At 48.7% G+C, this 26,619-nt stretch overlaps 1 protein-coding gene and 1 long non-coding RNA gene across 8 annotated transcripts in view; one reads left to right on the top strand and one right to left on the bottom strand.

Annotated features, from left to right (window-relative positions):
• Ermard (ER membrane associated RNA degradation) overlaps window positions 1-23,739 on the top strand; it is a 40,223-nt gene extending 16,484 nt beyond the window's left edge. For 5 of the 7 annotated variants that reach the window (XM_027939384.2, XM_027939381.2, XM_027939383.2 and 2 more), the window contains 7 exons: window positions 605-778; window positions 12,240-12,323; window positions 13,908-13,984; window positions 14,903-15,028; window positions 15,422-15,640; window positions 16,604-16,717; window positions 18,699-23,739. In XM_027939384.2, the coding sequence (XP_027795185.2) occupies window positions 605-778; window positions 12,240-12,323; window positions 13,908-13,984; window positions 14,903-15,028; window positions 15,422-15,640; window positions 16,604-16,717; window positions 18,699-18,855 (951 nt within the window). In that variant the 3' untranslated portion in view covers window positions 18,856-23,739. The remainder of the gene's footprint in view (window positions 1-604; window positions 779-12,239; window positions 12,324-13,907; window positions 13,985-14,902; window positions 15,029-15,421; window positions 15,641-16,603; window positions 16,718-18,698) is intronic. The other 2 variants (XM_027939382.3, XM_071612842.1) reach the window with 2 other exon arrangements.
• Window positions 23,740-23,888: 149 nt separating this feature from the next.
• LOC114095947 (uncharacterized) lies at window positions 23,889-26,259 on the bottom strand. The gene is made up of 4 exons (XR_003583332.3): window positions 25,756-26,259; window positions 25,416-25,566; window positions 25,037-25,275; window positions 23,889-24,082 (listed from the first exon to the last, which is right to left on the bottom strand). It is a non-coding gene; the product is annotated as an uncharacterized lncRNA (long non-coding RNA).
• Between the last annotated feature and the right edge of the window lie 360 nt (window positions 26,260-26,619).

Here is a 26,619-nt window from a genome sequence, read left to right as displayed (position 1 = left end):
TCATGATGCTCTTCATCCATTCCTACTTTCAGACAATTTCCCTAGCATATCTGGTACTCAGTTCTATCCTGAGTCTCTGGGACTCCATCGGCAGCTTGCCGAGGACCCCTTTCCTTATAATCTGAGTGTGAAGCCTTGGGCATGTGCTGCTACAGTAAGAAACAGCTGTCTGTATCAGCTCAAAGAGGGAAGATTGGTCAACAGAGGAGCCCAAGGGAGAGAGAAGAATGAGGAGGCACTAGAGAGCTGTGCTTGTGCACATGAGAGCCGAGCTTTCTTGTGTTTAAAAGTTTGTTTCCAAATGCTGACAGTCCAGTTCCCTTCCCTGAGGAAGGGTGAGAGTAACAAAGGTGAGAGTTCCATCTGCCCCTTGGTGCTTAGTTCTCAGGACCTCTCAGACTCTCTTGTCTGTGCATCCTGCTTGGTGCCTGGACAGTAGGGCCCTCCCATGACAATCCAGCCCTACAGCTTGATGAGTGCAGTCCTGGAGACCCACTTTTCCTATCATTCCACACGTGTAGGCGCGGCCCGTGTCTGCACCTTGCACTTGCTTCCCCTTCTGCCTGGAATGCTAACAGAACATTTCCTCTTTATATTTTGTAAGGAATTTCTCTGGGATTTCCTGAACCATCAGGAGGGCCCCCGTCTGCGAGATCGTTTGAGCCATGGGGAGATCGACTTACTTGAGTTTCCAAGAGAAGCAGCAAGTCAGTTACTTGCCTTTTCCACAGTACTTGTGCTCAGATTTGCTGGTGAAGAGGAACTGTCAGCTTTTAAGGTACTGCACAGGGAAGAAGGTAGTTAGAGTCACTGTCACTCAGGAATGAAAGAATGTAGTTTATTTTTCAAGTGTAATTAATTATTAATAATCTTTTTATTGTTATTATTAGAAGCACAGCCAGCCATTGGCATCCACGTGCTTTCTGTGGGCACCCAGAGTGGGTCATAGGAAGGTGTGTTATGTTTGTAGCTGGCATTTTTCATAAAACGTGCTTTGCTATCTTTATTCTAAAGTATTTTTTGTCACCTGTCTGGTGTTCTGCTTTGTCAGTGGAGCATCACTCATCCAAGCTGTCCTTGGTGGCACATGGATCATGACTCTGCTTGACACGGAAGGTTCCTAAGGAGGATGCTGAACTGAGCATCAGTGTGCATGCAGGCACCTGTGAGAGGGACCTGTAGAAACAAAGCTTTGAGCCTGGCATTCCTTTCCTTTTTTTTTTTTTAGCAGTGAAAATTTAATACGTTTTTATTATGGAATAATAGAGCCAAAGACCAAGTAACATAGTAAAATGAAGGCCCTTATACCTATCTTCCTGAAGGCCTACCCTAACCCATATTTCAGGGGTACTGGCGATTGAAGCCAGGGCATTTGACCAGAACTTCATCCCCAGCCCTTATTTTGAGATGGTCTTCCTGAGTTGTCAAGACTGGACTCAAACTTGAGGCCATATGCACACATGAACTCCATTAGAAATTTATAAGAAGCTTTTCTTGAGGTTCTGGAGATCAAACTCACGGCCTCATGCCTGCAGGGCGCACTCGAGCCTTACTTCAACCCAAGAAAGCTAATGTGTTGTGCATGTCAATAATCCCCTGCCTACCAAATTGCCACTGGGTTTCAGGCAATAAAATCTGTACTTTTGAGGTGAAGAACACAATCGTAAGAATGAATCTGGATGTCATGGACAGGCCTGGTGTCCTTCACCAGCTGCATCAGCTCCTTCTGAACCTGGTCAAATTTCATGTGGTTCATCTCAGTCCAAAAACCCCAGAGGATTTTGTCAAAGCTCTCTAGAGGGGCAGGGTACTTCACTTGTTGGCAGGCTAGTGGTGTGCCTCAGCAGGTTCTTAAGAGCAGTCAGGGGGATTTGGTTTCCACAGAAACTGAAGGTTCTGAGCTGGGAACAGTGACCCAGAGCTGGAGAGATGGCATTTAGCTGGGACTCTGTTATCTCACAAAACTCTAAGACCAGGGTCTCAAGGGTGTGTGCCACCTTATTCAGCAGGACCTGGAGGGGCTCAGGACTCATATCTTTTATGGAAAAAGAGCTGAGATACAGACACTTCAGTTGATCAGTGCTTGGACACATGGATAGATGCTTTAAATCCTTCTCCTTGAGCAGACAACCTCTCAGCGAGAGTGTTTTCAAGGGAGTCTGACTCCCTTCGTGCTTACAGGAGGATTTTGTGCAGCGCTCTGTAGAGGAAGAAGACGTTGTTCACATAGAGTTTGTGGAGGTTTTTCACCTTCCGCAGTTGAAGGCTGAATCTAGGGAAAACCACCTGTTTACCGAGTGGCTGGTGAAGACTTGCGGGCACAAATTGGAGAGATGGAGGACGCGAAGGTTTCTCATCTCAATCAGGCAAAAACAAAAATGTTCCATTATTTCTCGAGTCCAGTGCTGAGCATTCACCTCTAGTTCCTGCACGTAGTACAATGGCAGAGTCCTCAGGAATTTAGAGAGTTTCAAGTAGAAACCCCCGATCTGCAGCTTCTCGCAGTATATACGGACCACCCCCTTTCTCTCTTCTACCCACTCCCTGAGGCTGCCAAGGAATCTTTGGAAGACTTTGTCCAGATCGAAATCTATGAGGATCTTCAAGTGTGGCTTCAGGCTCTTTGGCTGCATTTCTCTCTTTCCTTTGGAGACGTGGCTTCTTGTGAGCAGGCGCCCAGTGGGGCTCTGGACCACTCATTGGAGCAGTCCTGATTCACTTCCCGAAAATCGATTGCTTTCAGTTTCCATTTCCTGGGGTGAACGTTTTGGGAAATCAGCAAGTTTAGCCCATTCAGTAGGGGTTTTAAGGCCTTCACATCACTTGTCTTCAGCAGGTACTCCACAGGCAAACAGGCCAAGGGGCAGGACAGCACCATCTTCTTGAGCATCTCCATGTGACCCCCTGTTATAGCCTCCTTGTACAGCTGCAGGGTGAGCACCCTGGGCAGGTACTCCAGATTGGGGATAGGCAAGGCCTTGTTGCATAGTACGTTCTGTAACACCAGGTCCTGGAGTGTGGGTCCGGTCCTGATGCTCATCCTGTTGACTGCTATCTGCACATCTGGATGGAATGGTATGGCTCTCCAAGTGTCAACAGATCCAGGCAGTGACTCTTGATCCAGGATTCTTTCAACATTCCTTTCCTTTCCTTCCCCTTTCACTGGTGTGTGTTGGTCATGCAGAAGGTGGGTTTCCTTATGGCACATTTGCACATGCACATCTTTTGATCAGGGTCACTCCCCAGAACCTCCCTTGCCTGCCCTCCCTTCCCTGACCCCTTCTCTGCTCTAATGGTCTCCCTTCAAATTCATGATGTCCTTTTCCCCTCTAGCTTCCATGTATGGGAGAAAACATGGGAATTGTCTTTCTGAGTCTGGTTTATCTCACTTCACATTCTCCAGTTCCATCTATTTCCTGCAAATGATATCCTAATTCTGTTCTTCTTTATGGCTGAATAAAACTTGATTGTTATATATACCATTGTCTTTATCCATTCATCTGTCTGCAGACATCTAGGCGGATTCCATAACTTGGCTATTGTGGATTGTGCCTCAATAAATACAAGTGTGCAGGTATCTCCACAGTACATGTTAGTCCTATTTTTACTTTTTGAGGAACGTCTCTACTGATTTCCATAGTGGCTGGGCTAATTTAGTTTTCCAGCAACAGTGTGTTAGAGTTCCTCTTCCCTGTGTCCTCACCAGCATTTATTGTTTTTTGTATTTTTGTTGGCTGCCATTCTGACTGGGGTGAGGTAGAATCTCGATGTAGGTTTTTTGTTTTTTTTTTTTTTAATTTTTTTTGTAGTTGTGTAGGGACAAACCATCTTTATTTTATTTGTTAATTTTTATATGGTGCTGAGGATTGAACCCAGTGCCTGCCACATGCTAGGCAAGCGCTCTGCCACTGAGCTACAGTCCAGCCTCATTGTAGTTCTGATTTGCATTTCCCCGATGGCTAAAGATGAAGATTTTTTTTTTTATATACAATTTTTGCCCATTTGTACTTCTTTTGAGAAGTTTCTATTCATTGGCCCATTTATTGAATGTGTTATTTGTTTCTTTTGGTACTGAATTTTTTGAGTTCTTCATATGTTTTCCAAATATTTTCCTTCCTCAGAAGATAGCTGACAAAGGGCTTTCTCCCCTTCTGTACGCTGTCGTAAGCCTGTTGTTTCCTTTGCTGTGCAAAAGCTTTTTGATTTGATGCATTCCCATTTGTCAATTATTTCATGAGCCATTCAGAAAGTCATTGCCTGAGTCTGTCGAAGGGCTTCCCCCATTTCCTTCCAAGAGTTAAAAATTTTCTGGTCTTACACTTAGTTCCTTGATCCATTTCAAATCGAGTTTTGTGCAGGGTAAGAGATAGGGATCTTGTTTCATTCTTCTACATGTGGGTATCCACTTTTCCCTGCACCATTTGTTAAAGCTGCTGTCTTTTCTCCAACACCTGTATTGGCAACTTTGTCAAGAATCTGGTGACTATATCGGTGGATTTGTCTCTCTCCTGATTTATTCCATTAGTCTTGGTGTCTGTTTTTAGGCCAACACCATGCTACTTTTGTTATTATGGCTCTGTAGTGTATGGGATCAGGTATAGTGATGTCTCCAGTATTACTCTTTTTGCTCAGGATTACGTTGGCTGTTCTGGGTCTTTTATGCTTCTGTATGAATTTTTAGATTGTTTTTTCTAGATTTGTGAAATATGATATTGAAGTTTTGATGGTATTTGCATTGAATTTGTGGATTGCTTTCAATAATTTGCCACTTTACAGTATTTTAAAATGTTTTTGCTAATGTATTATAGTTCTGAGTAATAGAGGGATTCATTTTGACATAAAACAAATGCGTTTAACTTAATTTGCTCCATTTCAGGCTCCAGTACTTCCCCTTTCCCTCTCCTCCTCCCTTCCTCTATCTTCTTCTTCCTCCACTCTACTAGTCTTCTGTTATTGTTTAGATATGAGGTTTACCCCCAAACTTATGTGTGAGACAGTCCAAGAAAGTTTACGGGTGAAACAACTGGGTTATAAGAGGATTAAGCTGATCAGTGCATTAATTCTGAATGGATTAACTGGGTGGTAAGTGTAGGAAGGTAGGATGTGGCTTGAGGAGGTAGGTCACTGGGAGTGTGCCTTAGGGTGTGCATTTGTCCCTGGTGAGCAGAGCTCTTTCTGCTTCTTTTTTTTTTTTTTTTTTAAGAGAGAGTGAGGGAGGGAGAGAGAGAGAATTTTAATATTTATTTATTGGTTTTCGGCGGACACAACATCTTCATTTGTATGTGGTGCTGAGGATCGAACACGGGCCGCACGCATGCCAGGCGAGCGCGCTACCGCTTGAGCCACATCCCCAGCCCCTCTTTCTGCTTCTTGATTGTCCTTCCTGAGCTGCCTTCCTCCACACACACTTCCTCCCGGGGTTCCGCCCCACCTCAGGGCCAGAGCGGTGAAGTTGGCCATCTGTGAACTGAGACCTCTGAAACTTTGAGGCAAACAAACTTTTCTTTGTTGTTCTTGTTGGGTCTTTTGGTCACAGTGATGAAAAACTGACTAAGGGAACTGGGGATGTGGTTCAGTTGGTAGAGTGCTTGCCTTGCATGCACAAGGCCCTGGGTTCAATCTCCAGCACCACCAAAAAAAAAAAAAAAAAAAAATCTAAGACATCTTCCTTGTATTTATCACTGTTGTTTTAGTTGGTGCATTGTAGTTTTACATAAAAGTAGAATTCATTTTGATATATATATACAGGTACATAGCTTATTTTGGTCAACGCCTTTTTTTAATCTCTTTTATTCTTTTTACATAAAGGTGACAGTAGAGTGTGTTTTGACGTGTTTGTACATACACAGAGTATGACTTACTCTAGTAGGACCCCATTCTTGTGGTTGAACACGATGTGGAGTTTCACTGGTCGTGTATCGTATATGAACACAGGAGAGTGATGTCCATCTGTCCTACTGCCCTTCAGTCCCCATCCCCTCCCTTCATTCCCCTTCTCTGCTCAGTGCTCTTTCCTGGGTCTCATTCTGCAGCTCCTCCCCTTTCCCATGCTACCTCCTCCCACCTCTGTCCCTTTCTCTACTCCAAGGTTCTCCTTTCCATTTTCCCTTTTTTTTATCCCTCATTTCTCTGGCTTTGACCCTTGACGTGCTGAGTCTGCTCATCTCACTTACATGATGTGTATGACCTCACTGTGTACACACCACATTTTCTTTATCCCTTCATCTGTGGATGGGCATGCAGGCTGGTTCCTTAACTTGGCTGTTATGAATCGTGCTGCTCTAAACCTTGGTGTGCACCCATCACTATAGTGTGCTGATTTTAGCTCTTCCATTTTAACAATATTAATTCTGCCAATGTATGAACATGGGAGGTCTTTCAATCTTCTAGTGTCTTCTTCAATTCCTTTTTCAGTATTCTACAATTTGTTTAGTGGTGTTTTTTTTTTTTTTAACCTCCATCAGATTTACTCCTAGGTATTTGATTTTTTGAAGCTATTATGAATAGAATGGTGTTCCTGATTTTTTTCTTAGCAGATTCATTATTTGTGTATAGAAAAGCTATTGATTTTTAAATTTGGTTTTGTATTCTGCTGCTTTGCTGAATTTGTTTATCAATTCTAAGAATCTTTTGGTTCAGTCTTTAGGGTCTTCCTTATGTACCAGTAAGGATAATTTGACTTATTTCTTTCCTGTTTGTATTCTCTTTGTTTCTTCCTCTTGCCTAATTGCTCTGGCCAAAGTCTGATGAGGAGTGGTGAGAATGGACCTTCTTGTCTTGTTCCTGATGTTAGAGGAAATGCTTTTGGTTTTTCCCCCGTTCAGCTTGATATTACCTTTGGGTTTTTCAAATATAGCCTTTATTATGTTGAAGTAAGTCTATTGTATTCCTATTTCTTCAGGGTTTTTAACATGAGTGGGTGTTGAGCTTTGTTGAAGGCTTCTTCTGCATCTATTGAGAAGATCATGTAATTCTTGTTCTTGATTCTGTTTACGTGATTAGTAAACTTGCTAATTTGCTAACATTGAAACATTCTTGCGTCCTTGGAATGAAACCTTCCTGACTGTGGTGTGTGATCTTTTTAGTATGTTGTTGAATTCATTTTGCAATGATTTTGTTTTAAGGATCATTGTTTCTGACTTCATCAAAGATATCTGTCTGTAATGTTCTTTCCTGGATATATCCTCTTCTAGTGTTGGTACAGGATGATTCTAGCTTTGTAGAATGAGTTTGGAAGTGTTTCTTGCCTACCTATTTCATGACATAATTTGAGGAGCATTGGTGTTGGTTCTCCCTTTAAGGTCTGGCAAAATGCAGCCATGAATCAGACTAATTCTGGGCTTTTTTATTGGGAGATTTTTTTTTTAATCGCTTTAATCTCCTTGCTTCTTATTGTTCTCCTTAAATCTCCTTAAATATTCTATGCTCTCTTGGTTCAATTTTGGTAGGTTATATGTGTCTAGACATTTATCCATTTCTTCTAGATTTTCCTATTTATTGGAATATAAGCTTTCAAAGTAGTCCTTAATGAGCCTCTCAGTTTCAGTGGTGTCTGTTTGATGAAGATGCAATTTTTTTTATCCCAATTTTGTCTCTCATTTTATTGATTTGGGTCTTCTGTCTTTTTTGGTTAGTTTAACTATGAGTTTATCAATCTTGCTTATCTTTTCAAACAACCAACTCTGTTTCATTATTCCTTTGTATTCTTTTATTCTCTCTTTTACTAATGTCAGTTGTCATTTTTATTATTTCTTTACTTATAGTTTTAGAGTTGCTTTGTTTTTCTAAGAACTTAAGGTGTATCACTAGGTTATTTGAGACCTTTCTGATTTTTTTAATGTAGGCACTTGTAGCTCTTGAAGAGGGAAATTTATAGCTATTTTTATAGCTAAATTTTCCTCTTAGAAATTTATAGCTGTGTGTTTATTACCTTTGTATTTATTGCCTTTGCTGTATCCCACAGATTCAGGGATGTTGTGTTTCTGTTTTGTTTGATTCTAAGAATTAAAAATTTTTCCCTGATTACTTAAGTGACCCATTCATCATTCAAAAATGTATTGTTTGATCTCCATGTTCGTGTATATTTTCTGTAGTTTTTCCTGCTGTAGATATCTAATTTCACTTAATTATGATAAGATGCAAGAAATTATTTCAATTTTTAAAATATTTGCTAATTCTTACTTTATGGCCCAATATATGATCTGTTTTGGAGAAAGTTCTAAGAACAGCTGAAAAGAAAGTCTATTCAGCCCTTTTTATTTTTTTATTTTGAGGCTGGGTCTCAGGCAGCCTTGAACTTGCAATCCTTTGGACTCATCTTTCCTGAATAACAGATTACAGGTGTGCACCACCATGCCCAGTTTTAAAGTCACACTGTTATTGGCCTATCTGTCCCTTATAGTGTGTGCCTTACAATTGTTATATCTTCTTGTTGGATGGTCCCCTTTATCAGTACATAATGGTAAATGTGACTTCTTTGTCTCTTCTAACTTTGTCTTGATGGCTGCTTTGTCAGATAAGAAAAGAGCTACTCATGCTGGGTGTCAGATTGCATTTGTTTTCCATCCTTAGTCTTGAATGTCTTTGCTGGTGAGATGTCTGTCTTGCAGACAGCATATCGTTGGGTCTTTTTTTTTATTCTGAAAGAACCAGTATGGTGCTGGTTGTGCTATGCATATTTATTCCATGTCAAGATCATCAGGCTGCTTCAAAAGCTTGCATGGAGCTATCCATGTAGTCCTCACCCTGCTGACTCCTGCTCATGCCTGGTAAAGGGCCTGGGTGCTGGTGTGTTTTCTGGTGGCTCAGCACTCAGATTGGTCTTTGGCATGGAGGTGGCTTTGTGTGCTGGCTGGGGAGCTGCCACATGCCCAGAGCTGTTAACCCCTTCCTTTCTTGGCACAGCCAGGGTGGCCCTGGGACTCCACATGGCCTCCAGGTTACAGAGAGCTCCTGCTGGTGCAGAGGAGATGGGACCCTGGTGTCACTGTCTGAGTGGGGAGGCCTCCTTGGCATGGGTGATGGTGTGTGTGCATCCCAAGAAGACCTTGGCACGCAGGAAGGAATGCCACACACCCCAGCAGTGCAGTGCACCCCACCACTCCACTGCTGCTGCTGGGAGACGGTGGATCTAGGTGGCTTTCAGATCTCAGCCATCTCACCGTGTGTGTATGATCTGTACAGCTGCTGCAAAGGCACTCCCCCCGACAGTATCTTCTGCTCTATCCAGGAAGATGTGAAGATTCAGGGATTCCTCTTTCTCAAAGCTGCAAGCTTAAGCATGACCTTCACACGGCAGCCTCCTGCCACAGTTCTCCGTTTACAAGTTGAGAAGCGCGAGTGCTTCCCACACAGCCCACTGTCTCTCCAGCAGCTTCTCCAGCCACTTTTCCAGCCAGCTTTCCTCGCTTGGTTCCCTCCCCTGCCCTGCCTTGTGCTGAGGAGCAGGTGCAGGTTCCCCCGAATGAGCCCCTTCTTGTTCTCTGCTCCAGTAGCCAGAATCTCGGGGTCACTCTGCATCTCTGTGAGTCAGGTGTTGGGTCAGGGTGGGCCTCCGTCAGCCACATGGGCAGCTCTTCTGCAGCTGTCTGGGCTCTGAGCTGAAGGCAGGACACACAGCCTGACTACCCTCCGTTCTGCCTCTTCCCATTTCTCTACTTGGTATTTTGATCTTTGGTGTCTGGAATTGTTTTAACTGCCTGTTGGAGTCTTTTGCTCCATGCTTTCTGTTTTACTGTTTCTGTTGGCGTCTTTTCCATTTTCAGGGCATACTGCTTATTATTTGTCTTTCGCATTTGACTCTTTTCTCTTTGGTGTTTGCATTTGGGTTATTTTTCTTCTTTCTTTATTTGTGTGTGCTACTAGGGATCTGGGGATTGAACCCAGGGGCACTTTACTACTGAACTACATTCCCAGTCCTTTTGTATTTTATTTTGAGACAGGGTCTCACTAAGTTGTGCAGGCTGGCCTGGAACTGGGATCCTCCTGCCTCTGCCTCCTGAGTCCTTGGGGTTACAGGTGTCCACCACCACACCCAGTTATATCCCAATCTTGCATACTTCTTTGCTTTCCGGAATTATAAATGCAGTCATGTCTTCCCTACTGCTTTTACTGCCCACTCCCACCTTTACATCTTTTGATCCAAGTGGAATTTAGTTCATCTTGGGTGTGAGGTAGACAATCTAGCTTTACATTTTTTTTTTTTTCCTTTACAAATCGCCAGCAAGTCATCTGACACCATGTAGAGCATCAACGTCTTTGTTCTTTGTGCATCAAGCTCCATCTCTGGCTAAAAGCTCTTGCCTTTGTTAAAACTTCATGATGCAACCTAATATCTGCCAAATTAATCTCACATTACTCTTTTCTCAGAAATTTCTTGCCTATTTTGTAGTCTCTCCATGTGAACTTGTGCAGTCAAATAAACACAAACCCAGAAAACAACAGAAGATATTATCTTCTGATAGGTTAGTCCAGAAAAACCGATACCTACGTTTCACGGTGTGGAAAACCCCTCAGTGACCCGGAAGTTCTAGTGTTCACACCCGTGGTGAGCCCCTCATGTCCCGAGATTCCATCTGTGCAGCTTCTCTCTTTGCAGGTGACCACTCAGGCCTACAACTCCCAAGTCCTCTTTCCTGTGTTTTCACATTCCATATTCAGTCTTCTGTCTTAAAAATACGTCCCAAATCTCTTACTCCAAGCCACCACCTGGCCACCCATCTTCACTCTCCCTGGAATGTCGCTGGTTCCAACAGGTTTCCACTTCCTCCCGTTTGAGACTAAAAGGCTCAGGGGTCACTCCAGGAAAACTGGGCTGACTGGGCTGTGCAAAGTAACCCCACAAGAGACACAAAGACCTTTTTCTTTGGGGTCGCTGTGACGGCTCCTCTGACCTTAAGGGTCCGCAGGAAGAGAGAGAGCGAGAGCACGTGCTGACCCCTTTTATTGAGGAGAAGCTATTCAAATGAGGCCAGGGGTCAGGTTTCAGGGGGCTGAGTATCTTCATGATGTCCACTGTCAGCAGGTTGACTGACACCTGGGTAGGCCACACCCAAGGGCACAGTAAGAGAAGGGGACACACACAAGGCACTTCCATGGAAGATTCTATCCTAAACAGGGCAAGGGGTTATGTTACAAAGGAACAGGTGAGCGTAGCTCCACCCATGGGGCTGTAGCAAGACACACCCATGCACGAGACACCGACCCTCAGACCCAAGAAGGGTGGGGAAGGCTCTGCCACATTTCTGTGACTGAGCGCCTCAGCACCCAGCCGGGGAGTGTGACCCAGTCACGTGCAAGGTTGGTCTCCCACATCCCGTGATGCCTTCCTTCTCTTCTCAACGCAGCAGTCACATCCTCCTGCACACGTTCTTTCCCTCTCCTCCAAAGACTCTCCTGGGCCTGTGTGTCTTAGAACAGAAGGCAGGTGCTCAGGCAACTTGTGAGACCCTGTCTCAAAATAAAAAAATTTTAAAAGGGCTGGGTTCAATTCCTGGTGTTGTTATAGTTTTGTTGCATTGTGGACAGAGGATGTGGCCTTTGTGTGTTATCACGGTTCTTCGGCTCCATTTAGAATCATTTCATGCCAGGCACAATGGTGCATGCCTGTTGTCCCAGTGGCTCAGGAGGCTGAGGCAGGAGGATTGCAAATTCAAGGCCAGCCTGGGCAACTTAGTGAGAACCTATCTCAAAATTAAAAAATTTGAAAAGGGTTGGGGATGTGGCTCAGTGGTAAAGGGCCCCTGGGTTCAATTCCTGGTACCAAAAAAGGAAAGAAAAAAGAAAAGAAAATCCTTTTGTTAAGTATGAGTTGACTATCAGGTCCAATCTATTTTTTTTTCTTTTTTGAGAGTGGGGTGGGGTGGTGTCTTGAGGATTGAACTCAGGAGCACTTGACTACTGAGCCACATCCCCAGCCCTGTTTTGATTTTATTTAGAGACAGGGTCTCACTGAGTTGCTTAGCAGCTCGCTTTTGCTGAGGCTGCCTTTGAACTTGTGATCCTCCTGCCTCAGCCTCCTGAGCTGCTGGGATTACAGGTGTGTGCCACTGCACCCGGCCCAGGTCTAACCTATTTTAATGAATAGTTTTACTTGTTTTTATTCATACCTAATGAAATGATTCTAAATGAAGCTATTTGAAAGAAGATAAAGAGGAATTTAAATTCTAACTTACTTATAATTAAATATAAGAAAACTGAAAACCTAACCAGAAACTGTAACTAATGTCTATTTTTTTCAGGAGGAAGCAGCAATAAAAGGGCTGTTTAGACTTGCAGAAGGCTACAGTTCTCGTTGCCACCCAGCTTTTCAGCTTAAAAAGCAGGTACGCCAGATCCAGGGTGCCTGGGAGTGAGCGTCTGTGTAAGGCTGCTCCTTCCGCCCAGCCTTCAGGGCCTGGCAGCCTGTGGCCATGATGCCACTTTGTGGTCACAGCCTTTTGCTTGTTGGGAAGGCTCAGCCACGCGGCTCCCTCTTCCTGTGACTGATGGTCGAGAACGATGGTAGTGTGTGTCTCGGGATGTTCTAGAATCACATGTTGGGAGTTGGGAAGTGTTGGGCACAGAGCCCAGCAGCCGGTGGCGGTGTGTCATCTGCCCAGGGCACCACTTTTGTCAGTGGGGAGGAAAGCTGTTTTTCCTCTGCTCTGAGCTTTCGTTGACTTGTAAATTCAGACAGAATTTTAAGCATTTCTGCCAGGAAGTCCGAGTTGGGGAATTGGCTAGGTGCTCTGTTCTCAGATGGCAGGACATGAGGGTGGTACAGGGGACTGGGTGTCAGTCCTGTGGCCCCCCTCAGGGCAGCTGTGAGATCAGCACATGACCGGGCAGGGACCCTTCACAGAGCAGCCTGGAGGAGCGGGCCTTGAGGAGGCCAGGGCAGTGAGAACAGCTTCCTCCCCCAGAGGACGTGAGCGTCCCCAGCATCCCGTGCCCTTGAGGTGGGGCTCAGCCTGAGTGGTGCCTGACGGGCGTTCTGCCCGGTTCCTCTGAGGCCATCCTGCTGCAGCCCTGTACCTGTCATGCACTATGCTCTCCAAGATGGCACTGCGGAGCCAGGGGTGCCGGAGCCTGCTGCAGGGCCCACCTTCAGAGAGCGGGTGGAGGGAAGGCTCCCTAGGGCAGGCTTAGCCCTACGGCCTGGCACTGGCCACAGCCTCTCAGGTCTCGGTTGCTTTTGCTGTCCTTTTCCCTGGCCCTCAGTGGCCTCTTCCTGTCCTCACAGTGGCGGCCTCACGGTGGCCTGCTCGTGCGCTCTCTTGATCACTCGCTTTCCAGTCTGGCCCACGGTCCTGCGCCCTGTGCTCTGGTGTTGCTGTGGCCCGGTGTCACCACATTCTGCGTATCAGCAGCTTCCTGTCAGTTTGCTGAGTTTTGTGGAGAGAAATTAGAGAACTTTGCTGAGGGATTCATCGTGTGCCTTCAGCTGGGTGTCACTGGGCTGTGCTCCCCTTGGCTTTGCTGGACAGTGTCTCTCCCAGGAAGCCTGGAAGCTGACCAGAGGTCTCTAGGGGCCCTGAGAATCAGTCCCCAGGTGATGGCTGCTTCACCCAGAGCCAGGGCCACGTGGGCCCCTCTCTCCGCTTTGTTGTCTTGGACACAGACCAGTTACCAAGCTGGTGCCAGCTCAGCAGAACGGACATAGGTCCCACATCTGAACTGAGGGTGTCAGAGGGATCTGTGGACATGTCCACAGCCATCCAGATGTTCGCTACCCACTACCCTCTGGTGTAGGTGTCTGTCCCTCAGCTGGATCTACCAGATTTCTGAGAGCCCGACCATCTCAGTTTCAAATGTAGAATCTGTAACAATTTTACAAATCATATTTTCTAGAAGGTGATTCAACATCTGTGACAGTTGAAAGCATACTTTCTAGGATATGGTCGTAAGAAAAGTACGTTTCCTCCCAGGTGCTGAGCTGTGGGAAGAGCATCGGGTCTTGGCCTCTGCTGCCTTTCCCGGAAGACCTCAGTCAGGAAGCAGCCAGGTGCGTGCCGTCCTGGGTGCACAGTCCCTGTGGCTGCCAGCTGCAGTGGGCACCACCAAACTGTGGGAACTGGGACCATGGGGTGTGGCTGCCCTCCGTGGTGCCACAGGCATGCGAGCGCTGGAGGCCTTCCTGCCTGCAGTCTCTCCAGCAGCACAGATCTGGAGGCGGGTGTGTGGTGAAGACGTGATGCCCACCCAACACTGTTCAGTGGACACTTAGAAAGAGGAGCCTGGAACTCAGGAGGAGGAGTGGAGGAAGTGTGCTGTCAGGACCGCAAGGCGCCCTCCTCTGTGGGCACCCTCCTCTGGGGGCACCCTCCTCTGTGGGACGCCCTCCTCTGTGGACGCCCTCCTCTGTGGGATGCCCTCCTCTGTGGACGCCCTCCTCTGTGGACCGCCCTCCTCTGTGGGACGCCCTCCTCTGTGGACACCCTCCTCTGTGGGACACCCTCCTCTGTGGGACGCCCTCCTCTGTGAGGTGCCCTCCTCTGTGGACACCCTCCTCTGTGGGCACCCTCCTCTGTGGACACCCTCCTCTGTGGACACCCTCCTCTGTGGACACCCTCCTCTGTGGGCGCCCTCCTCTGTGGACGCCCTCCTCTGTGGGACACCCTCCTCTGTGGGCACCCTCCTCTGTGGGCACCCTCCTCTGTGGGGCACCCTCCTCTGTGGGCACCCTCCTCTGTGAGGTGCCCTCCTCTGGGGGCACCCTCCTCTGTGGGGCGTGTGGCTACGCGCATGCCATGTGGAGCTGTGTTTTCTATGACCGTGGCTATTTTCATTTTATATTTAGGGAAGCTGAGTTTCAGGTTTTGTAAGTTCATCACTCGTTGAGCACTGAGATAAGTGCTTTTCACAGGCACTAATGTGGGCATTTTAATTTTTGTAATGTGTCTGGATATTTTCTATTTTTTAGATTGGAGGGTAATTCTGAAGCAAATGCCTGCAACTCTTTAATTACGAAGATTCTGCATGAGCTCTTTCACCACATGCCTGAGGATCACCTTGCTTTCCGTGACCTGGTTGGGCTTCCCACCGAGAAGTGAGTGCCTGGACCTCCTGGGGACTTGGAAGCACCCTGGGCAAATTAGGGCTGCAAGTGGGGGGGCTGTGCTATATTGGGTCTTAGTGGCTAGGTCATGTATTGGAATTTCACCATTGGGTTGGTGCCCCTAGAATTATTAGGTGAGGCTTGGTGATCTTTAGCAAGTCACAGTGTGTCTGTTGACGTCACAGACACATCTTCTGCTCACACATTAAATGGTACTCATCTCACATATGCCACAGGCCCAGCTCTACCAACATACCAGGCCACAGCCTTCCTGCTGGTCCTTGTCCCTCAGAGGGTGCAGGCTAGCTGGCCCAGGCTGGATGGAGCTGGCAGTGGGGGTCTTGTGATGGGGTGTGTCCCCTGAATTCCTGCTGTTGCTTGCAGGTGGCCCCAGCTGCTTGCTGAGCTCTGCAACATCCACATCCCCACCCTCTTCTGCCCCAGAGGCGTTCTCGAAGTGCTGGTTGTGCTCCGCAGCATCAGCGCCCAGTGCCAGCGTGTGTCTAGCCAGGTCACCACCTCCCTGCAGCTGAGGCACAGGCAGTGGGTAGAGAGGAGGCTGCGCTCAAGACAGCGGCAGAACTACGTGCGTATGCTGAACAGGTGCGGCCACTGCTGCCCTGCAGGAGGCAGCTGGGCAGGGAGGTATCTGCGGATGCATTTGGGATCCCTTCTTGTAGAGAACTACACTGCTTTCTGTTTCAGAAGAATCTTTGTACAGATGGGACCTACTTGCCCAAAGGAGTATTTGGGTGTAAAATCGGATAGCATATTAACTGTATTTGTCAGCTTTGTGGTTTCTTCCTTAATAGCATGTCTGTCAGATGATACTACATGGGGCAAGTTTTGGGGCAAGTTTCCAAATTGTGGCTTGAGTGCTGTGGGTGTCCCTAAGCTCGTCCTGGGAATTGCTAGCGCATTGCTTCCAGAGGAAGTGCTCGGGTTATACTCTTACAGTTTACAAGGTAGTGCTGTTAACATCGCATCCCTTCTAAAACAGTATTTTTAAAAGCCTCTACCAGTATCAGGGGACAAATAAGGTCTGGCTTTGCTTGGTATTTCTTTGAGTCTGGTGACATTGCAGGTGACATTCACATGTAAGCCACTGATCTTCCTTTTCGTGAGAGCCCTTCTGGGCATGGAATTGTGAGGAAGGTGCTGCAGAGGACCAAGAGCATGGGAGCTGAGCAGAGGCTCTGGGCCCTGACTGGGCTGAGCTGGAGTTCCCCAGCACAGCGTCTGAGGAGGGGCAGGGCCACTGCGGTCTCAGTGCAGTTGTTGGGCAGAGAAGGCCTGGTGCGTGGGCATGGAGGCGAAGAGGGGTGCATGAAGGGTCCACCCAGCCTGACCACTACAGGCAGGGCCTGGTGCAGGGGTTGGGCTCACCTGACTACTACAGGCAGGGCCTGGTGCAGGGATTGGGCTCACAGTGTCTGGAAAAGGATCTTCTGAGATGAGATGTTTGGACTTCAGGACACTTGAAAAGGTGTGGAATAGGTGGGACATTCTTATGAAAGTGGAAAACGTGTGTTTGTCCAACCTCAGTCTACTTATATCTGTTCTCAGCATCAGGCTTCTGTCTCCCGTGCTTTATTTGATTTTATTGCTCATTGCATTGGAATTGGTCAGCATTCACGTCATCCAAAGAAAAGGCACTCAAGAGCACCAGCAGTATCTGAAGTAAGTATGTCCTACTTAGAGGAAGGAATCATGTTTGGGGAATTTTAAGTCATTATCACCCTTGTTGATTACATTCTGTGGTGATTTTTTTTCCCCTTAGCCTCCATGGATTCTAATGGGCCCTTAGCTGTCCTTCTGTGAAGATTTTGTTGCTGATAAGTTTGTGACCATTTCAGGCTGACACCCAGTGTAGGCACATTCCACAAAATTGCATGTGATTTGTGTGTGAATCCTTTTAGAATTCTTCAGTCTGTGCAGAAATAACTTGGTGTCCAGGTGCTGGGTGAAGGCTGTAAAAATGGTGTGGCATTGAGAGGTGCAACTCGAGGCTCTGTCTGGACCCACAGCTGTCTCAGGCAGAGGGCTCACAGGCTGGGTGGACCTCAAGGCAGCCCTGCAACACCCAGACAGCTCTTAGATAACTAGCATCATTGTGTATGGCTGACAGTTTCAGATTTGGGAAGTACATTTTTCAGGACCACCCAGATCCAGGGATCTGAAAGTAGGCTACCCTTGTGTCACCCATTTCACATCCTGAGATTCCAAAGCAGAGGAGGCCCCTGGACATCCTGCACAAGCCACACCTCTGCTTGATGAGCCTCCCTCCACCATCAAGTCCTGGGTACTTTTGTGGCCATGAGACAGTGCTCTGCATGGGCAACATATCTGTGCATGTTAGACCAAACCCAGGATGCTGACGTGAAGCAGCCCAGTGTGCGTGGCTGTGCATAGTATGGGCACAGCTGGCGACTCAGTTGGGGTACTCAGCCTCAGCACTGTGGGTCTGGGCTGGAACCTGCTCTGGCGTGTCCTGTGCTCTCCGTGAGGTTCAGGGCATCCCTGGCCACCCACCACATCGCAGCACCACTCCCCAGCTGTGACCATCACAAGTGGATTAGATCCTGTCAGATGTCCCTGGGACCAAAACCACTGCCAGCTGGGAACACTGCCCTGGACAGAACATCTGTGGTCTTCACTGCGTCTTTTCTTTAACTTTCCTCTAGGTTTAAAATCTTCAAGTTAAAAAGTTATAGAAAAGTTATACTATTTGGGAAACTTTAGGAGAACTTTGAAAAAGTAAAAATGGCATTTATTTATTCCCGTTGATCAGAGATGACTCACTGTCATTTTGATGAACATTTTTTTCCACTACTAGGGATTGAACCCCAGGGTGCTCTACACTGAGCTACATCTGCAATCATTTTCATTTGTATTTTGAGACAGGATCTTGCTAATTTGCTGAGGCTGCCTTGAACTTGTGATCCTCCTACCTCAGCCTCAAATAACTGGGATTGCAAGATATGCCACCATACCCAGCCATTCTTCTTAATGGATTTTTTTTTTTCTTTTTTGGTGTGGTACTTGGGATTCATGCGTACTAAGCAAGTGCTCCACCTCTGAGCTACATCTCCAGCCCCTTTTATTTTTTACAACAGGGTCTCACTAAGTTGCTGAGGCTAGTCTTGAACTTCTGATCTTCTTTGCTTAGCCTCCCAAGCAGCTGGAGTTGTAGGTGTGCTCCACTGTGCCCACCTTGATGGATATCTTTAAGGAGAACACTTGAGCATCAGTGGCTGTCTCCAGTGGAAGGCATCTCTTATGAGGAAGGGGCTCTGCACCCCACCAAGGGCCCAGGCATGTCCTTTGTCATCACACATGTCGTGCTCCTGCGCTGGGTCAGTCTGATCCAGGTGGCCCAGAGCCTTTCTGGAATCACATTCCACTACTTAGGAATGTCTTGTCTGGATTTTAGAGAGTGTGAAAAGAAATTTTCATCTTGTAAACTTTCAGATGCCCATCCAAGTGGCATTTGCCTCTCAGCATTTTTGTCTTTCATTCATTTTGTGTTGTTTTTATTTTTTGTGTTTTTTTCTTGAATCTATAAAAATTAAGTGGTATTTAACTTGAGAAGTAATTTCAATAATTTAAGTCATCATTATATTTTATAATGGATAGACTAATTTTCCTCTTTTTTAAACAGGTTCTTAAAGTCGATTTTGCAGTACACTGAGAACCTAGTGACCTATACCAGCCAAGAGAAGAACAAGTGGAATGAAACTATTGGTCTTACACATACAGCTTTGTTGAAAATTTGGACTTTCAATAAGAAGAAACAAATGTTAATGCACTCAGCCTAGAAATCCACAAATGAAGTTGTCTTATGAAGTCAGAGTGCTTTTGGTAACAGAAAACACAGTTGAAATAGATTTTAACATCCTTTAAAAGGGGCATCCGGTGGTGAAGTGGATTTCATGGCAGCTTGATCAGGGATCAAATTGTGTTTCTTCAGATCCTCTGGCCTTCTGTGCCTGAGCTGTTCATATGACACTCGGGCTGACCTCCCTGAAACCAAATGTCTGGAGCATGTCCTCATGCATGCATTGGAGGAAAGGGCATCTGCTTTTCACCAAGCCATTACCCAGAAGCATGTGGCTGCACTCTGCGTGGCCTGCACCTGCTCTTAACAGCCTACAGCTGGTTGGTTGGAGAGGTCAGGTGAGGGCTGACAGGTGTGGGCCCGTTGATGCAGTCCTCAGCTCATGGGCAAGCACTGAGGAAGGGGCTCCTGGATGGTGGGGTGGGTGGTGAGGCTGGGTGCTGGGCAGCAGGTCTGGTCAGGATCTGGCATGAAGCACAGCCCCTTCCATGTTCCTAGCTGAGGTCTGCTTAGTACAGGAACTGAAGGGTTGGAGGAGAGAAGAATCAGCCGTTGCTCCCAGGCTTCCCTGCAAAGTGGTCCAGGCATCTGGGAAGGTCTTGCCTCTTGTTTGGTGCTTGTGGATACATGATGAGGCAATTGTCCTTCCTCTTGGAGAATATGTCCAAACATTCCCAGGTCACTGGCAGCTTCTAGGTAGCACCCTCTGCCCTTTGGGGAGGTCTGTGTCCCATCTCTGGAGTCTGTCTTTTGCAAGATATCCAGGGTGTTCTGTGTTTGCTATGGATATTGCTCCAGGGGACCATCCCCATGATGCCCTTGCAGTGGCAAGACAGGGTCCTGAGTTCTGGCTGTTTCTGAAGAACTGAGAGGTAGCCAAGCCCTACCTCCGGCCACTGAGCTATGCTGCTGTCTCCAGACTACTCCTGGTAGGTTGGCAGCACAGAGAAAAACCTCTGCTGTGTGCTGTAATTGAGTGGGCGACAGTCCATGGTCACCCAGATCCATCTATTTTCTGCACAGGTTAAAGAACAGGTCCTGTAACTAAGCTCTGAAATCCTGCTGGTAGGGCTGTATTGCTTTTGGATTTGCAATTTGGAGGGGAGAGGCCTTTCCACTGTTTCTCTTCTAGACCTGTCTTGGTGGGTCAGAAAGCCAGTGTGGGGTTCTCCCAATCTCTAGATCTGATACAGCCCTGCACTTGGGCTCTGAGGAGGTAGTACTGAGCCAGGCCAGCTGAGGCTGCCGTGAGCCGAGCTTGCCACCTGGCCTCAGCAGCAGCTGCTCACGGATGTCTCTGGAACTTCTTGGAAGCCTGAGAATCCCTGGCCCTCTTTCATAGGAACCTGGCAGGAGAGATCATGGCTACTACAGAGGAAGGAAGAGGGCTGCTAGATGTTCTTTTTTGGGAGGTCCTGGGAACTGGTGGGATGTGTGATGGAGCCTATTGCTGTGGGTATCTCTGCAGTGGCCCCACATGTGACAGGTTTTCTTTAGTGCTGGGTCATGCCTGCAGGCTGTTCCTGCTGCTTCTACTACACAGCAGCAAAATATAGTCCACAGCAGTACCTGTGCTGCTGTGGGTACCCACTGTGGCTGGTGTGACCTTCATGTCCTTGTGCGTCACCTTGGATCCATGGCATACATACGTGGTTCTGTGTCCTCAGTGTGTCAGCTCAGGGATTCGTGATCCACATATATGGTGCTATGTTCTCACGTGTCACCTTAGACACGTGATTCATATACGTGGTTCTGTGTCCTCGGTGCATCAGCTCAGACACACGTGATTCACGTACATGGTGCCATGTCCTCGGTGCTTCAGCTCAGGGACACGTGATCCACATACATGGTGCTGTATCTTCGGTGCATCAGCACAGGGATATGTGATCCACGTATGTGGTTCTGTATCTTCTGTGTGTCAGCTCAGGGACACGTGGTCCACATACGTGGTGCTGTGTCCTTGGTGCATCAGCAGAGGGACACATGATCCACGTATGTGGTTCTGTGTCCTCAGTGTGTCAGTTCAGGGACATGTGGTCCACATACATGGTGCTGTGTCCTTGGTGCGTCAGCTCAGGGATATGTGATCCACGTATATGGTGCTGTATTCTCATGTGTCACTTTAGACATGTGATCCACATACGTGGTTCTGTGTCCTCAGTGTGTCACCTTGGATGTGTGATTCATGTATGTGGTTGTGTGGCCCCATGTGTCACCTTAGACACACTATGCACGTATGTGGTTTTGTGGCCTCGTGTGTCACCTCAGGGACACACGACGTGCCTATTGGATACCTGTTATGCTGGACACATCACAGCAAGAGGCATGTGTTGTCACTCTGCTCCATGAGTATGGTGTGAAGCTTGGTTTCCATTTGAAGAGGAGGTTGAGGCCAGAGTCATGAACTGAAAGCCATCTTTTCCTTTTGAAGTTAGAAAGTAGGATGTGGTTCAGTACCTGAATCCACATGAATACCTTACCCTTCCTCCAAGTTTTCAGCAACTGCAGCTAATTCTTGCCTGTGCCTGCTGTGTTACTTTTAGATGACGGGTTTTTGCATTGGCTGTCATTTTCCTCTAAGGAAGAGACACACTTTTGGCATTTTTATCATTTTAGACAGAGTGTTTATAGGCAAGAGTCGAGGCTTTGCCGTCCGTCACACTGAACACACACAGGTGGAGTGGGTAAGGCCCCATCAGGCCAGGGCAGGGAGGACTGTCGCTCACTCCTGCTGTACTCATCAGAGAGGAGCAACAAGCGGAGGGTGCATGTCCAGTTTCCTTTTACCCTAACGACTGTTGCTGAGAGTGCTGCAGGCACTGAGCCAGGCTGGGTGCAGAGACAAGGAAGGCCCAGCCCGAGTAGCTCGGCTGTCAGTGCCACTGCTCGGGTAGATGGAGGGCAGTGTCTGGCCAGTGCTACGAAGAGCAGTAGACTCGAGTGTACACACTTGGGGTCTGCTTTACTCAAATAACTCTAAAAAAACTACCAGACTCCTTCCCACCCCTACCAAAAACAAGCCATTGCCCAGAGCCTGTTCTTAGCATGTAGACTCTCAGAACACCTTGGTGTGGCATCCCCAGGAGGGCCCCTGAGTGCACATCACCTCAGGGCATTCCTCCTGGGGAGCAGGAAGGGCCGCTGCTGGGAGGCCAGTCTTGCAGATGGGTGCCAGGTGCCAGAAGGAGGCATACCCTGCGCCCAAAGGTGCCTGCGTTCACCCTGACGGGAGAGCCTTTCCTGGGTCCCATCAAGTGAGTCCTTCCCACAAGCCTTGAGGGAATCTGCACTGCCACCAAAAAATGCCAGCCTTTCCAGAGTGAGCCTGCTAGGGAAATGGAGGCACGGAGGCCGCCAGGAGAGGAGACCTGTCAGACCTGGCAGAAGGAAAGCAATGGTATTTGCCACAGGCTCCCAGGCTGGATGTGCTGGGGAAGACCCTGCTGGTCAAGTCAGCAGGTTGACGGCGAGACACTCAGCTACTGCCACAAGGGTGCCTTGCCTGTGAAGCGTGGCAGTGACATTGGTGCCTGACAGTGCTGACGTGAGGGTACAGTGAGGTGAGCTTGGGAACACTTTGGCCAGTTGCTGACCTCGAGCTCCTGGTCATGCCACTGGGCTGGAGGAGAGCTGACTTGGGCTGATTCCATTCGAGTTGGGCTTGTTGGTTGCTGTATTTTTCTTAATGCAACAAAAGTACCCTTTGCACTGGTCTCCCCTTCCTTGGCCTCTGCACAGCTCTGTAAGTGAACTGGTGAGAGACTGGCTGCCGGCTCCAGTGCATCTCATGTCCCAGCCAAGAATAACTTTGGTCCAGGCAGGAAGTCCCCTCTGAACTGTGGTCTGAACCATGGGTGTGTATGGCAGCGCTCTTGGTAGCCCACACCCCTCCAAGCCGGGCATTTGCAGAAGGCTGTATCTAGGGTTGCCAGTGGAAATGCAGCCGATCGTGTGGCATTGTCTGTGTGCTGAATAAATAGGATGCCAGGGAGGACCCGCTTTTCGTTCTGCTTCTTCAGCAGTTGGATAAGCAGCTATTGTCATGGACAAGCTTTGGATTCTTGTATTACGGTGCCTTTCCTCGAGAAGACACAGGGTGGCGCTCTGTGTTCGGAGAAAACACTGCAAAACAACCCCGTGGAGATGGCAGCAGCGTGGCCATAGCATTCACAGGACCAGGGAGGTTCGGGACTACGACCGTAAGATCATCCCCCTCTGCAAAATTCATCTGCAGCTCAGGAGTGCACAGGGAGGCCCGTTGCTCAGAGGAACCAGGTCAGGCTCCTGAAGAGGAGGACTGCAGGGTGCAGGCTTGCTTTGGAAACTGCCTTTCAACAATTCATCTTCCCGAAGCACACACTGAATTGGCACCTGGGCCTCGCAATAAATCTGCCAGCCCTGCCGCGGAGAAGGGCCTGGGGCCTTGTGAGGGCCTGTGAGGGCCTGTTTGTGTATGGCTGTATAGGCTGCCAGGCACATTCTCTACACTGGGTAGAAGGGAGTGGCTGGGCTTTGGTTCATAGAACACTCAATAATTTTTAGCAAAAATACATCACTCTTGCCCTCAGTGTCCAAGTGTTAGAGACCTCAGTTGTGGTCTTCCTATAATTTGTTGCTGCTGGATTTGCTAGGCACTGAGTTAACTGGACTCTGTCTAAAATAGAGCTATGATCACATCTTAGGTTTTTCCAGACAAGACTCTGGATGGATGCAGGAAGTATTTCTGACACATCATTTAATTACTTTAAAATAAAAATATTTTATGCTAAGTTCAAAAAAAGCCAGTCATAAAACTAAGCCTTGTACCAATGATTATAGTTTGTGACTCTGTAAGCAGACTTATCATTATAAACATTAAATACCACCCTTAGAGTAAGCTCATTTATTTTCAAAGCACTTTGCAGTTGGTAATTGCTCTCATCTGTGAGTACCCCTGAGAGACAGTATTATTAACTCCACATTAAGAGGCAGAAACTTAGGCATAGAAAACCTAGAACTCGTTGCCCTGGGAGGCAGCGAGAGTGCTGGACGTCATCTCCTCTCCTTCGTGGAGTGCCGCTGCACCCAGTGACTCTGGCTCCCCCTCCTACTCAGCCCCTGAGCTCGGGTACCTTGCTGCGCCTGCCTCTGATGACGATGACCACACTGGTGGGGCTGTGGGCCGGGGTCACCCCGAAGCGTTCTATCCAGTACGTCCTGCTGACCACCTGTGGAGGAGACTACAGTAACCCTCTTCACAGATGCAAAATGAAGACAAGAAAGTGACCGGCGTCTGTTGCCAGGCCGTGGAGAGCAGGGCCATCCCACTGGACTGGCTGGGGGCCAAGCTGGAGCCATTGCCGTGGCGGCAGGGCCCAGGAGGTGCTGTCAAAGCAGAGGGCAGGGCCTCCCCGGTGTTGTGGCGGGCAAGAGCCCCTGGGTCTGGCTGTTTGCAGCCCACCTGCCCTCGTGGTTTATTGAAGAGGCCTTGGGACCTGCTTTGCGCACTCACACAGCTGAGTGGCCAGACTGCACCCTGGTGCGCCTCTCCTGAGACACGTTGGCTCTCGCTTTTCACGTGGGACAGCTGCTCTAAGTGGCCACACAGGAGCAAAGCCTCGTGGGCCGCCTCTCAGAGGCCTAGTGCCCTGCTGGGTCACGTGCTCCTTTCCATCTTGGGACTTGATCTCAAGGGGGCACTAATGCCACAGCTTGCAGGTAGAAAGAGGGCTGAGGCTGGCGCTCGTCTGGCCCGTCACGCCTGCAGACGGGGATTTGGGACTGGGGTGATGGTGAACCCACCCGATGAATCAGCAGGACGTTGGCCTGTGTGTGCGAGGTGTGCGGCTGCTGTGTGCTGCCTGGTGGTGAGAAGCAGGAGGTGTGAGACCGTCCCTCAGGGTGCCTTGGAGGCGCCACACCGCAGGCAGACAGATGGTGGGAATGCCACTGTTCACACTTGGTCCCATCCAGGTGGTGCAGGGACGTCCAGTGTGGCCATACGGAGGACACACACCGCTGCTTCCCCTGCTCCTGCCCTCCTGGCCCTCTTTCCGGCCTTTGCCCCAGGCCCTAGCACTCCCCTGCCTCTGCCTGCTCCTGGCAAGCACATGTGAGCTCCCCAGTGGCCAAAACGCAGACCTCGCAGGACAACCCAACCTGTGACACCCCATGCTGCCCACCTGGAGTCCCGAGGCGTCAGCTTTCCCACAGCAGTGGACTCCAAGTTCTGACCACTGTCACTGCACTCAGAGTGCATGTGCTGTGGCCTTGCTGCCCCAAGTGTGGTGCTCAGTGGCCGTCACCACCACGTGTCCTGGGGTGGAGTTTGAGATGAGAATGCCTGCATCCCTGTCCTTGTTGGCTGCCCCTTCCCTTCGTATCCCCCGAGTCAGATGTGTTCGGGTTCCTTCGGGCTTCCCTGGGGAAGCAAAGGAAGGAAGAGCTTCCACATTTACTTCGCTTCAGCCTATGAACTTGCAGTCTGGGCGAGCTCCACCTCAGGTGAGGGTCCCTTTTCAACTCCACCATCTCCCGCCCCACCCGCTCTGACCAGCGCACCATGATCTCAAGGGCAGCTCCGCTCAGCTCTCCAAGTCCAGAGATGTCTGGTCTGCAGTGCCCGTGGGAGCTGGCAGGTAGTAGGTTCAGGGCCAGGACGTGGCCTCAAGGCCCCAGCAGGCATAGCCACGGGCTGGGGAGCTGGCAGGAGCTGCAGGGGGAGAGGCTCTCAGGCGCCCCAGCCAGGCTTCTTTCCAGCCAAGAGAGGGGGTTGAAGCAGGGTCCCTGGCAAGGATGGGACACTGCAGCTATAGGAGCAGGGGCCCACCAAAGCTACAGGTAAGATGGCTCAAGGAACAGGCAGCAGTGTTATCCTTGTAACTGCAGAGACAGGAGCTACCTTATGCCATTCATGCCATCTCATCGCACACAGAACAGGATCGGTCCTCAAGGGAATCCCAGGAGGCAGGCTGGGGTTGGCAGGGCCTGGCCCAGAGGCTGGGCTGCAGATCAGCCCTGGGCGGGGCTGGATCCAGGAGACAGAGCACACTGTGCACTGAAGACTCAGAGCCCCCCTCTGCTGGGGATTCGCTAAGCTGCCCCAGTCCCTGGTCACTTTCTTGTGTGGCTGCTTTCTGGTTCCAGGAAAGTACTGGGCAAGCTGCAAGTGGCCAGGCTACAGCAGCGCTGGCAGGCAGCAGTGCGGCAGGTGGAAAAAGTGCTCCTTTCCACTCCTCCAAGATGTGCAGATGTCATCGTCACGAGCCTGTTGGGCTCCCAGGGCAGGAGGTTGGCGTCCCCAGACAAAGCCCCCCATGCTCTTGGCCACTGTGCATTCTCAGCCTGTGGCTGTAAGCCACGCTCCCTCCCTGGGCCTGCCGTGTGAAGCCAGCCTCAGCAATTCCAGCCTCACTCTTCTTGTGCAGGACGGTTTCACCTCCTGGGGACTGTCACAAGGAAGCGGCTTCAGGAGCTGCCGCAGGAAATGACTGAACACAAGTTTCCAAGAAATGGCTTTGAAGCAGCCTGCACAGTCATAAGTAGTGAGGTGGACAGAGTAAGAGAGGAAACGGAGAATCATACGGTGAGGGAAGGAGCCTGTGACTGTGACAAGGTTGTTTCTGTTGACTTGACCATTGATAAATACACACCACCTAATACTTAGTTACTTTTTTGTTGTCCACAGTACCAAAATAATTGGTCTATGAAATCAAAGGGAGACTGTCTAGCTAGAAAGTAGTATTTATTATATAAGGCCTCAAGC

This window comes from Marmota flaviventris, chromosome 6 (genome assembly GCF_047511675.1).
Source record: "Marmota flaviventris isolate mMarFla1 chromosome 6, mMarFla1.hap1, whole genome shotgun sequence".
Taxonomy (NCBI): Eukaryota; Metazoa; Chordata; class Mammalia; order Rodentia; family Sciuridae; genus Marmota; species Marmota flaviventris.
The sequence above is the reverse complement of the archived record's forward strand: the minus strand, read 5'-3'. Positions and strand labels throughout refer to the sequence as shown.